Source organism: Ctenopharyngodon idella, chromosome 12, assembly GCF_019924925.1.
Source record: "Ctenopharyngodon idella isolate HZGC_01 chromosome 12, HZGC01, whole genome shotgun sequence".
Classification (NCBI taxonomy): Eukaryota; Metazoa; Chordata; class Actinopteri; order Cypriniformes; family Xenocyprididae; genus Ctenopharyngodon; species Ctenopharyngodon idella.
The window spans coordinates 4,622,214-4,635,773 of record NC_067231.1 but is presented as its reverse complement, the minus strand read 5'-3'; the positions used below and the strand labels follow the sequence as shown (position 1 = coordinate 4,635,773).

The window sequence follows — 13,560 nt, the reverse complement described above, 5'->3', positions numbered from 1 at the left end:
GCCTAGACATTTCAAGCTTTCTATAGATATATTTCTCATGTCTATGAGGCAAGTAGCCTATACGCTGAGTTTCGGTTCATTTATGAGACGCGCTCCAGTTCATGTGCAAGTGATCGCGCCAGCGCCTCCATTATATAGTCTACTATATTTGCTTCTTATTTATTAAATCCAGGCAATTGGTTGATGAAACACTGATTAAAATTAAGATACAATTTATAAAAAACGAAAATCACTTTAACGAAAGGCTTTCTACACAACAAAACATAATGAAGTGTTCAAAATCATGTCTGACCCACTCCTCGTCTCCCGATATATTGCGCATCTTATGATGTAGCTATCCTATGTTACTCGTGCTGTTCACTTTTCATAATCAACATAGATGAAATTAAAAAATAACATTATAATATTTAAAGATAAATATGAAACTAAAAACTTTTTCACTCACATGCTCTGCTGTGTAGAGAATCTCCTCCGTCTTATCAGACGACATGATTTTGCACGCTGCATCTGTTTTATTTCAGATTGCAGCGTTAAGGTGCAATACCGCCACCTATTGTTCTTTGGGATGTCAACCAGGTACTGGCGCTGGATTATTTACGTGTCATATTATCATGTGTATTATTCATTTTAAATATTACGGTTATCGCGATATATCGTCACACCCTTAATTAACACGATATTGATTTTCTATGTTTTGAATATCGTCAACACCGGTATATCGCGACACCCCTAATGTCTATACTGTCACTTTTGATCAATTCCTTACTGAATCTTTACTGAATATAAGTTTTTTTTTTTTTTTTTTTTTTTAATTAAAATAAATGAAAGGGCACTATGATTTCCATGATGCAGAAAACACGGATGGAATCATGGAATCCATTCATAAAAAATGGAATTTACTATATAATATATCAAAAGTAGGTGGGTACACAAATCAAATGGTGATATGGACTAGTGTCTATGAATATTAAACCACAAGTACAACGTTACACATACTGCAGCACATGATGCTCGCGGTGTTCTTTCAAGTGTCCTTGTTACACGTTAAATGCAGTTACTACAGTATAACTATAAATTATGCATAATTACGTGCAACTAACCCTAAACCAAACCCTAATCTTAACCCTAACCCTATACTAAGTACATGTTAATTATTATTACTCAGTGCTTAAATGTATAATTACACTGTAACAAGGACACCTTAAAATAAAGTGTAACTATATGTTGTACTTAAAGGTGGGGTATCCATTTTTTCAAAAACGCTGTTGGACATTGTTGATATTTGAAATCAACCCAAACAAACCCACCCCTCTCTTCATTGCTCTGCCTCCAAAACTCACCCTCCAATCCTAACCACCCTGCTCCGAGTCAGTCTTGAACCGCTGCCCGAACGCTGCTGACATGCGAGACGAGGCACCACAATGACGCTAAACACATTCTCTAACGATCATCAGTGCGCAGTGGTTTACCTGCACAACTCTCACTATCTGGTCACTGTTACACACGCAATGTCTAGAGTGTCAATAGTGTCCGTTTATCACAGCTGACGCGCAACAAAATGCTTCACGAAAAAAAAAACGCAGTTGATGAACGAACAACAAAGAAGCACAAAAGAGAGTAAATACAAACACACAAGAGTAAATACAAACAAAAGTTTGTTGTTAACCGCCAACAGCACAGCAGCTCCAGACAATCATGACACTCAAACCCAGTGTTACTCGCATGAAAAGCGGGTTCAAGGCAGCCTCCGCATCTGTTTTCAGTTTTTCCCGCTTAGCTATCTCCAGCACTGTAAAGCTTTTCTAATATTAACGCGGGTCCTATAGCGCTTGCCCAGTCATAAACCTTCATTCCAGTGATATTCTTTTGAGCTCTTTTGTATGAGGAAAAAAAAAAAAAAAAAAAAAAAAGGTTCCAAGGTCTAATTTTCACAAGCCTTAAGTTTGCAAAAAAATTTCTGACTAAGTGATAAACACCAGTGACGATATTGTACGCCTCATTCATTCGCGACAGTGTCGACCCTGATTGAGGTCTATTAAATCTTGCATGCCATTAATCACTTTTCACTGCTAGTACAGACATGGTGCACTGCTCATTAATAAACAACAGCAAACTCTCAGGTAGCATTGCTCAACTAGCAGTTACCTCAGCACTTGGAATCACTAACAACTTTGCCTAAATCATACCATCAATAATGTTTTCTCCAGGCCCAGTTGAATGTGTCCAAGTAATTAGTGTGTCAGATTTCAGACTGTTATAGTGTTAATGTTGGCTGCTGTGTGTTAGTGTCTAGTACCTGGTGGAGCTCCATGCACTGCACACACACACTGCAGAGAGTTCCTTCACTCCGAGGCCTCGGGCAGAGGCACCATGCTGGGACATGCAGCCTTCTCCTCCTTACTGTGTGCCGGCTCCTGGGCTGCCGGGCCGTTCATGCTCGTGTTCACAGTCAAGCTCCGACTCCGACCCGTGAGCTTCCGGAGCTCGCTGGCAAAAGACACGCCCTTACGCTTGTCCTCGCGGGCGATCTGAAAGACAGGTCATGGAAAAACAAATGCTGTTAACTTAATTAATTATTTACTAAGCAAGATTGTTCATGCACCAGTGTGATAAAGTCTAAATAAATATTGCAGAATTTTTGCACCAATAATGAATATTTATATGAATATCAATATATAAGGGAATTTTAAAATTGTGATATCCAAAGCTGTTTCTTGAGCTATTGAAATTTATATACAACACTTTGTGACCAAGGAATTTCCAGGACTTTTCAAAGACCTTTCCAGTCATGCGATAAAACAAAACAAAAAATTGGTTCAGATCAATTCATTAATGCAGTGATTCTTAACCAGTGACTTAGATTATTTTTAATATAATAACACTATTTTTATTGAAATAATTTAACTCTAATCTAAATTAAAATGCTAAGTAAAAATAATTAAATGAATATAACATTCCCAGCTTCTGTTAATACAAAAAAGTTTGAAAACAAGCAGTTGGGAAGTCAATAATGTGAGGCACTTCTGGGAGGTCATTATACCAAATTACTGTGATGAGATTGGTCCGCAGGTTAGTCCAGTTATTCAATCACATCCTCTGTTGATGCAAAGTCACTTGAGTTTTTTGTTGCGCATCAACAGATTTATTTGATAAATGTGTTTCCATCATAGTTTATGCGCATGTCTTATCATCAGATAAATTTATCCGCCTCAATTGAGTGCATAAGTTATGCACATCTTGATGTTTCCATCCAGCGTTTTCTTTACGCAATTTCCCAAAAATGCGTGTAAAAATAGGTTGATAGAAGCATAGCTATTGATAATAATAAGAAAAGTTACTTGAGCAGCAAATCATCATATTAGAATGATTTCTGAAGGATCATGTGACACTGAAGACTGGAGTAATGATGCTGAAAATTCATCTCTGCATCACAGAAATAAATTACAATTTAAAATATATTCAAATAGAAAACTGTTATTTTAAACTGTAATAATATTTCACAATATTACTGTTTTTACTGTATTTTTGCAGCCTTGGTGAGCAGAAGAGACTTCTTTTAAAACATTAAAAAAAAATCTGACCACAAACTTTTGAACGTTAATGTAAATATTAGTTTGGGGATAAAGATACATTCATAGGCCCTGTTTACACCTGGTATTAAGATGTGTTTTGGTCGACTGGATCACAAGTGGACGACGCTAAATACAGGTGTAAACGGGGTGTAAAATTTGAGCTTGTCCACTTTCAACCACCTCCAGAGGTAGTCAAAAACACATTCGACCGGATTGCTTTCGTAGTGGAAATGCTCATGTGGTCGAATGTGTTCAAACAAACACAAAACAACCTAACGCATGAACATTATGGGAAGCGCACAAGCCAGACGGATTTAAACTTTGTCGGCTGAAGACCCAAGTTTAGTTTGAAGACGAAAAACATACCAAGCACATTGTTCTCTCACCATTCCTGATTTCTAACACACACTCACAGCGTTCCCCGTCGTCTATCAGAGCAGAAACTAAAGCTGCGGCTCTCCGTATGTTTTTCCGTTGTCTGCGGTCGTGTTCATATGTTAATTGTGTAAACTTATTTTGTCCATTAGATCAAAAGGTCTGAAAAAACCCATACATTTACCCATCCATAGACCCTCCCCTCGAAGAAATCAGGACAGAAGAGGTTAAAAGTGGACAAAAGAGATGGATGTAAACGAGGATGTGTCTCCCTCGTTCACTTGTGATCCGATCGACCAAAACGCATCTTAATACCAGGTGTAAACAGGGACATAGAGAAGCAACAGAAATGCATCATTTTATTTTCAGATGTTGTGCTTGTGTTTCAAGCTGGTGTTTACCTGCTCTTTGAGCTTGAGGATGAACTTCCCGGCTCCCTTCCACCGGCTCTGAGCCTGGAACACACACTCGTGGTCCTGCAGCACACGCTGGCATGCTTTAGCTGAGGATGATTTCTTACTGCCCGCGTCTTTGGTAACCTCCTCCATCAGGACGTAGTCACATGGGTTAGGGTTGCTCAGGATGCTCAGAGAGTACTTGGCTTTGCTCAGAGTCTACAATAGACCACAGCAGCTTAGCTAACTTCATATCAACATGACAGAGATGAAATCTTCCAGTAAGGTTACAGTGATTCTCTGACCTGCTGAATGATGTCCTGGGCTGTGCTGTAACGGGGGGCTTTGATGACAGTGTGCGGCTGCTCAGGAGAAACATCATGAACCTGCACGAAGAACGTGTCCTCCTCTCCGCTGCTCACCTCCTCCACCCCCTCCGTCACTAGATTCTTTTCATTGAAGTTCTGCTATGAGCCACCAGGAGGAGCAACAGATCAAGAATTAAATCTAAATGAAAGTAATGGGTGTGGATCTTATGAGGTCTGTACAGATCATTCCTATTATGAGTTACATTTCCATTATCCTAATATATTAGATAAAAAAATAAACTACACATTTTCAAAGCTGGAAATAATTATGGTTTTCTTTCGGTTCTGTTTTTCAAAATATCATGAGATGAATTTTGAATAACCGGAGTGAATGTTGTCATTTCTGTCATGTCCAGGTTTTTCGTTTCTTGAAATAAAATAAACATTAACTGAAATAAAAACTTAAACATATTTTTTCATCCAGTTTCTAAGGCAACATTACTCAGTTTTTAGTTTAACTTGATATACTAAAATAAAATGAAAACTGCAATAAAAAAGTGAATAAAAACTATATAGATTTTTTAAAAACTAATACATTTTTTTACTAAACTTTAAAGTAAAATGGAAAAATAAAAATGAATTCAAAATATGTGAATAAAAACTATAATAGTATCTCAAAACAAAAATAACACTTGTCATAGTGCATCTAACATAAAACCTAAAATATTTCTTAATAAAGTGACAGTTTGTTTCTTCAAACTTTCTTTATTCAAAATTTTTTCAAACAAAACATGTTTTCTTGGGAATATGGTATTTATGGCATTGCATATTGATAACCAATTAAAAGGTTTTTGTTTACTTTCCATCTTGTTAGTCATATCTCTAACAATTAGAATGATTTCTGAAGGATCATGTGACACTGAAGACTGGAGTACATTTTACATTTTAAAATATATATAAATAGAAAACAAATGCAGCCTTGGTGAGCATAATTGATGTTTTTCAAAAAAATCTTTACGATCCCAAACTTTATTCATCTTTCAAAAGTTGAAATGGTACTGCATAACAGGAATGACCCTTAGAAATCTAATTAATGAAAGCAAGCACAATCTGGGAAAAGAGTTGTTACCTCCTCCCTGGTTTTCAGGCATATTCTGCCCACATATCCTTCCTCCGGCTGCCAGCTGTGAAGAACTTTCAGGAGCCGTTCATCATTCGCTAGGGGGCGCTGCTGAGGCGCTCTCTTTGACTCGCTCTTCTCCTTTGAGAGAGGCATTCGCTCCTCCATCAGGAAGTAGTTGAAGGAGGTAGTCGGAAACAACTGGCAAGAGAGAGACTATTTCAGTGTGCGTTTATGTGCTGAGGAATGAAGAAAATGTGAACCAGACCGATAAACACTGGACTGAACACTGCTTGTTCCTAATGAGAGAATGAATGACAATCATTCTCCAAAAGGAGGACAGTTCGGCAACTGGCTGTACTTCCAGTATTAATCCGAAACATAATTTCAGAACTCATAAAAATCGATTCTCAGAAATTCCAAAAGAACTCTGAATCCCTGATAGCACCACACACAGAGTGCTGACACTACTTCATCTACAGTAGTTGAGCGTGTCCTCTCACAGAGCCCTCAGATAGGCTGTCCAATGCACTAAACAGTGTTCTGGTGTGTGCTAACCTAAACTGGCTCGGTTCAGTTGTGTTGACACTTACAGAGTCCAGAAGCTGTTTGGCCGTGGTGTATTCATCAACGCACATTACAGTGAAGGGTTCGGGGCCTGGAACTCCATGCACTGTCACTTTGTGCTGCTGAGCGGCGCGTCTTTCCTCCGTGCTGAACAGCTGACAGGAAAAAGGGAACAGAGTTCACTTTTCTTTTTTTTTTCTTTTTTTTTTTTCTTCACACTCCAAAACTTAAGACATGTAACATGCTGTTAAACAAAAGAGCACATTCTTAATATCATTTCAGAGCTATTAAACAACTGCTGACAGTTTAGATAAATAAAATGATTCAGTCATATTGTGTATACAGCCAGGGTGTCATGCACCTACTGTATTTTATTTTTTTATTTTGTGGAGTCGACACCAGTGGTGAGAAAAGATGTGACCAAAAAGAAAAACGTTTTAATAACCGTACACAAGTATAACACAGTTTCTGCCACAGATTTAAAACACTTTTTACCAATGATGTTTATAATAATGTATCAATATACAGATAGATATAAGCCTTTTTGTCCCCCCTGTAATCTACGAAAAATCGGAAATACTGTGTGTGTGTGTGTATGTATATATACACACACACACACACACACACACACATACAGAAGTTCCATGCAAACTGCAAAAATATGGAAAAATACTGAGGAAAAAAAAAGTACATGTATGTGTGTGTGTGTGTGTGTATATATATATACTTCTGTATACACTAGCATGCCTGTCTTTATGATTTCCTGTTTTTAATTAAACTAGGCTGCACTCGGATGACAGGGACTGAGGGAGAGGAATGCAGCACATCCCAGAGTTTTAAAAACATTGGAAATATTCTGACAATGTTTTCTCAAACATACCGTCTACTCCCCTGTGGGACTGAATGGCACGTATGGAGGATTCATTAATGTAAACTGTTTTATTTCTGCTGTCCGGTTCCACCGGTACTACATGTAACACAAATATGTGTCTGTGATCCTGACAACTGTGTGGTTTATAAGCGTCTTATGATTGCTGTCTCACCACAGACGCCGGCAGCGGTCCTCCGGTGGGACTCTCCTCCGTTCTGCGGCTGAAGATGAACAGACTCGAGACCTCCAGAGCCTCGTTGTGCAGGTTCCTCAGCTGCAGGTGTCTGTAGCCTGGAATAATCAACAGAAACCAAATGAAATATATTGGACAAAGGGAAACTTATCAGTTGAATTAAGAAACAACAACAACACAAAAAACTAATTTTCATTTAATGCAGTAAATGATCAAATGGAGTAATGTGAAGGCCATTATTAGTATGTGATCAATAAGTGATTGTCCAACAACTGTTGACAGACAATAAAAAAAAAATTATAATAAATATAAAAATGTATGTTTTATTATATACTGTAATAATTTAATATTAATGCTAAGAAAATGTCTGAATAAATGTTGATTTTATATATATATATATATATATATATAAAATATCAACATTTATTCAGACATGTGTATATATATATACACACACACACAGAGTATAATGTATACAGTATCATATACTCAGTAAGAATTGTTTTAAAGAAATATTTTTTTTTTTAGCAAGGATGCATTAAATTGATCAAAAGTGACTATTTCAGATAAATGCTATTCTTTTAAAATGAATCCTGAAAAAAAGTATCACAAATAAAAGTTTTCCATAAATATATTAAGCAACTTTTTTCAACATTGATAATAATATTAGTGCTGTCAAACGATTATATATTTATATATATTATATATATTTAACAAAAATATATTGTTTATATATAAAATATTTATACTTGTATATAATATAAATTATATATGAAGACTTCAGATGCAAAAGCCTCTAAGTGCCATCTGAAATTTTTTCATTATGAAAATGACCTATTAATTGCCATTAAAGTGAAATTACTGAACCTAAACATACGAGCTTGATAAATGCTCATTTTAGAAGAAAATTTCAGACGGCACTTAGAGGCTTTTGCATCTGAAGTCTTCAATATACACATGTGAATATTTCTTAAATATGTAAAAACGTAAATATTTCTTAAATACATGTATGTGCGCGTATTTATATATACATAACAAATATACACAGCACACACATACATTATGTGTAAACAAACTTTTATTTTGGATGCGAATAATTGTTTGACAGCACTAAACACGATAACATTAAGAAATGTTTTTTGAGCAGCAAATCGGCATATAAGAATGATTTCTGAAGGATCATGTGACACTGAAGACTGGAGTAATTCAGCTTTGATCACAGGAATAAATTACATTTTAAAATGTATTCAAATAGAAAACAGTTCTTTTAAATTGTAATAATATTTTCACAATATTACCGTTTTTACTGTAATTGTGATTAATTTTTTGTAACTATTTTTGATCAAATAAATGCAGCCTTGGTGAGCAGAAGATCAATTTCAAAAACAATAAAAAAATCTTTTAGTGTAGAGTATGTAAAATGTACATTCTAAAAATCAAAATGAAGAAAGTCACAGTTATCAATAAATAATCAGTACAGCAGTGATTAAACTATGCTCCTGTAATGAGTTTTATACCTGGTTTGAGGGTTTTAAGGGGAAGTATCCGCTGAGCTGTGACCTGCGAGCTGTTGTTCTCCACTACAGCAATGCGCAGAAATGCCATATCCTCGAAGTGCACGTGGAACAGGAAGTGCTCATTCCACATGGGATTGAGTGTGTTGCGGTGTATGGGCTTGGTACGGAAATGGCAGTTGTCTGCCGGCATACCCAATACCTCCACTTCCACACAGGGACTGCCGTTTGAGTTACCCGGACACACGTTCTGCCCTGAAACAATCTGTGTGCACATGAATTCATAAATGTCTGTTAGATTAGCTGGAGTAGCCGAAAGCAGTTTTAACACTAGTAATATGGGATACTCAGGGCTCTTACAGTGACAGTGTAGAGTGTAGGGGTCATGTTCTCCAAGTCTCGGTCCAGAGGGTAAAAGTGCTGATAGAGGGGGCAGCTTCGCTCCCACAGGACCGGAGGCTTCAGTACATAACCACAGTGACCATTAGCCTCAAACAGAGCTGCGTTCAGCTGCATTGGCAGGTCTAGAGGAGAATAAACCATCCACATACAATTAGCATTTTTTTTTTAAATTTACTGAATTCTTGAAATCATCTTGCTAGAATAATGCTCATCAACATTATATCTGAATTATATTTATAGATAGTTGACTGATTTGGTATAGCATATTTAAATTAAATGGTAGCGGTAAGAAATTAAAGGATAGATAAACCAAAAATGAAAATTTGTTCATTCAAGATTTATTTAATCACCTTCATGTCATTCTAAACCTGTATGCACTTCTTTCTTCAGTGGAAAACACAAAAGAAGATTTTTGTGTTCAGCAGAAGAAAGAAATTCATACAGGTTTGGAACAACTTGAGGGTGAGTAAATGATCGAAATTAAATTTTTGGGTGAACTATCCCTTTAAGGCACCAAAACCAAAATTCTTCAAAATATATATTTTTTTTACGTTCCACAAAATAACGAATGTCATACAATAATGACATGAGGGTGAGTAAATGATGACAGAATATTAATTTATAGGTGGACCATCCCTTTAAAACAAAAATACATGCATTTTATGTAGTAAATGTAATATGATTAAAAATGATTAAAAATAAATACTGCTGCTTTCATGGAATACTACAAAATAAATGGTAATATTTAAATTATTATTTATTGGTTTACTTCAAATAAAATAGTACATTTAATTACGGATCTATTTAAAGCGAAGCGAATGACACCGGAAGCCTCGCACAATCAAGTTACAAATGGCCGTGCCTGATCTTTCATTAAAAATATGATGGATAGCCTGATTGACCTGGTCAATATATCAGTCTATCACTATCATTCACACAGTGCTGTTGAATCTCAGGGTGGTGCAGCCGAGAAGATTACGCTCTTTACCGTCAGTCTGATAGTTGAGGGCGACCAGCTGAATTCCATGCAGCCAGAAGATGAGAGGATTGGGGTTGGCAGAGTCGATGCGTGTGGCCGCAGGGTACGTGCGGAGCAGCTGGCAGCTGGTGTGCTGGATGAGTTTCTGGGAGTAGCGACGACATAAACGCTTTGCAGCGTTCTCGTTTACAGAGGAGATGTGGTAGCATTTGGGTGTGCGGATGATGGAGCTAAGAGAGGTGCTCGGGCTCAGCGTCAGCGATGTTTGTTCCTCCCAGTTCATACGAATGCCCTCCAGACTGGCTGCAGAAGAACATAACATTCCAGATCTGAGTTTTGGATTTTGACTTTAAGTTGAAACAACTGGCAAGAACCTAAACCTTTCTTTCATAAAAATTGTTTAAAAGTGAAACCAAGCACTATGAGACAGTTAAATAAATATCTTATGCGAGGCTGAGTCACATCCGCAATTTGGAAAAGAGACAAATCGGAGCAAAGAGAGTTTAGAGAAGGGGAAAGTCTGAAACTACAAATGTGTCCTTATCACCCCTGAAAACATTACAGCAAGGTTTAGGGTTTTGTTTGAGGAACAGTTCACTTAAAAATGAAAAGAATGCTTGTAGTTCCAAACTTTTATGACTGACTTACTTTCTTCCACAAACACTTTAAACAATGATTACACTGCTCTTTTCCATGCAATACAGTGAGTGAGCAGAGTTATTTCTTGGTTGGCAGTAAATGCTGCTCCACACGAACTTCATCTCTGCATCTGCTCTGAGTTTGTCACTTTAACGTGCATTTGGGAACACGGCATGCACCAACCATCTTCCCGTACTTGTGATAAGAAGCGCTTATCAACAAAAGAGAAAATTTAAGGGTTTATGGAGTTTTCTGACAAAATAAAAGTCTAATGATTTAACCTTCGATTAAATGAAGAGCTTAAGACAGCCATAAATATTAGTATTGTAATTTTACAGTTGTAATGTAAAATAAAACAATACTTTTATATTATATTTTTTAAATATTTATTTTTTATTTTACAGTGAAATATAATAATTGTAATTTTTCTTTTGTTTTTATTTTGTAATTTTTATATTTTCTTTTAGAAGTAATAATAATACTAATACTAAACTGTGTGCATATATATATATATATATATATATACACACACACACACACACACACACTCAATATAATATTATTAATACCATTATATTTATAATAATTATTATTATTATTATTATGAATTATTATTTATTATTATTACTATAATTAATACTATTATTATTAGTATTATTAATACTAAATAGTGTGTGTATTTATATATATATATATATATATATATATATATATATTTATTTATTTATTTTTTCTGCTTTGCAGTAAGTTGTTCACAAGCTGCATGTGCAATAAAGAGATGCTTCATCGCTGACAAACGATATTTGCAAGTTTTGTTCACTAAAATGGATTGTAGGTAAATATCCACCTCATCCAGCACTCTTTTTTTGTTTTGCAAATATTTGGCAATTGATTTGGCGAATCTGGCCTCAGTATTTCTGATTCTAAACAGCTGATAGAAGACTTATGACTTGATTGCTGAAATATTATCAGAGAAAATGTTTCTAAGGGTGCCATACGGTAATCTTTCATTGTCAGGCAAGGATTTATTAGTAATATTTTCCCAGAGCACAGTGGTATTTCATGCCACAGTAAAAAAGGATGTAGTGATGTTCCTGGGACATTACATTTATTCATTTAGCAGACGCGACTCGCAAATGAGGAATACAACAAGCAATTCATCAGAAACAAGTGCTAGAAATACAAAGTTTCAAACATCATCCAATTTTCCAAAAAACAGCATAAAAGTATCATAAACGTGGTCTATACGACTGAAGCTTGTTATTTTCCATTAATTGTAATTGCATGGAAAAGAGCGACCAGCACATTCTTCTACATTTTTCTTTCATGTTCTACGGAAGAAAGAAACTCATACAGATTTGAAACAACATGATAAAAGATGCACTTCTGATGGAATGGCTGGAAGTTCACATCAATTTAAGCTTTGAATTTTCAAGAACCACTTGCCCTCCAAAAGTGCTTGTACTCAAAAAGTACATGCTTGTTTTCTCAGACAGTCAGTCCCCGGAAATTTTCTGTAGAAAGGCATTTTTATGTGCTTTCGAGGGACTTCAGTATAATGGAAAACTTGAGAGCCCTTTTCCCATGGGTGCTCTAAGTGGGTGTTCTATTTCCTGCGTGCCCTGTGCACAGTTCCGTGCAAAGCCGAGGCAGCCGTACCTTTCCCTGGAGCTCGGACCAACGTCACGGGCTCCCCGGGGCTTCCGCGAACAGGAGCGCTGCCAAAAATGGATTTCCGACTTTTTCTGTCTTTTCCCCTTCCAGAGCCTGATGGGGAGAGGGTGGAGAGGCCTAGTTCCCACGCACACAAACACAAACAAACACATATGTAAGGTCATGGCTGCACAGTATACGCTCCTCCAGAACTCAAGAGCTTGATACTGTTTGTTTGTTCAAGACTCGCCTCTGGGACTATTACAGTTTCCAGCGGAGCCAAACACCTGAATCTAATCTACCCGCCATTTTTCACAAATTCAGCAAATTCTACTGCAGTTTACATGAGCCTTGTAGCACAAATATGCAAGAGATGAAGTGTTATTTATTATAAACAAACTGGAGTATAAATTTGTAGCTACTCAGAATGAAGCTTGAGAGGCTAGATTTGTGAAGTAGCTTTCCAAAACAGACTAGACATTCATCAGGAGGTTGCATATACTTCGGCTAGTGAACAGTTTGCTGTGGACACATTAGAAGGGAACTGCACATTAATCTTACGTAGTGATGCACCAAAATAATTTTTTTTTTTTTCACCGAAACGGAGTTGTATATAAACTTTAAATTGTGCAAAATCCATTTTTGCGCAATTTAAAGCTCTGTCGATTACAGAGCTTTTTCTCGTGTCAGACCCAAACTTTGGAATGATCTCCCTCTTTCTGTAAGGTCAGTACAGTCACTACTGAAATTTAAGGCCATGTTAAAAGCGCATCTTTTAAAGACTTCTTCTTCATGATGGGTGTTTGATCGTTACCTTGTCTATGCCTCTGTATTCCTTTTATCTTTGTGTTTGTATATTATTTATGTTACTGTTTTTTAGTCATTGTGAAGCACTTTGGGCAACAACTGTTGCATTAAATGTGATAGATGTAAGCAATAAGGTACGAGAGGCTGTGCTGTATCTTGAATAAG

General features: G+C 36.4%; 1 protein-coding gene across 10 annotated transcripts in view; it reads right to left on the bottom strand.

The window, feature by feature from the left end:
* The window catches only part of plce1 (phospholipase C, epsilon 1), a 93,060-nt gene that overhangs the window by 3,449 nt on the left and 76,051 nt on the right, over nucleotides 1-13,560 (bottom strand). For 6 of the 10 annotated variants that reach the window (XM_051914100.1, XM_051914104.1, XM_051914102.1 and 3 more), the window contains 10 exons: nucleotides 12,595-12,726; nucleotides 10,306-10,599; nucleotides 9,276-9,439; nucleotides 8,919-9,180; nucleotides 7,381-7,499; nucleotides 6,364-6,492; nucleotides 5,780-5,971; nucleotides 4,648-4,809; nucleotides 4,349-4,561; nucleotides 2,297-2,528 (listed from right to left, as the gene is read on the bottom strand). In XM_051914100.1, the coding sequence (XP_051770060.1) occupies nucleotides 2,343-2,528; nucleotides 4,349-4,561; nucleotides 4,648-4,809; nucleotides 5,780-5,971; nucleotides 6,364-6,492; nucleotides 7,381-7,499; nucleotides 8,919-9,180; nucleotides 9,276-9,439; nucleotides 10,306-10,599; nucleotides 12,595-12,726 (1,853 nt within the window). In that variant the 3' untranslated portion in view covers nucleotides 2,297-2,342. Of the gene's footprint in view, nucleotides 1-2,296; nucleotides 2,529-4,348; nucleotides 4,562-4,647; nucleotides 4,850-5,779; nucleotides 5,972-6,363; nucleotides 6,493-7,380; nucleotides 7,500-8,918; nucleotides 9,181-9,275; nucleotides 9,440-10,305; nucleotides 10,600-12,594; nucleotides 12,727-13,560 lie in introns of those variants that run through there. The other 4 variants (XM_051914103.1, XM_051914101.1, XM_051914110.1 and 1 more) reach the window with 2 other exon arrangements.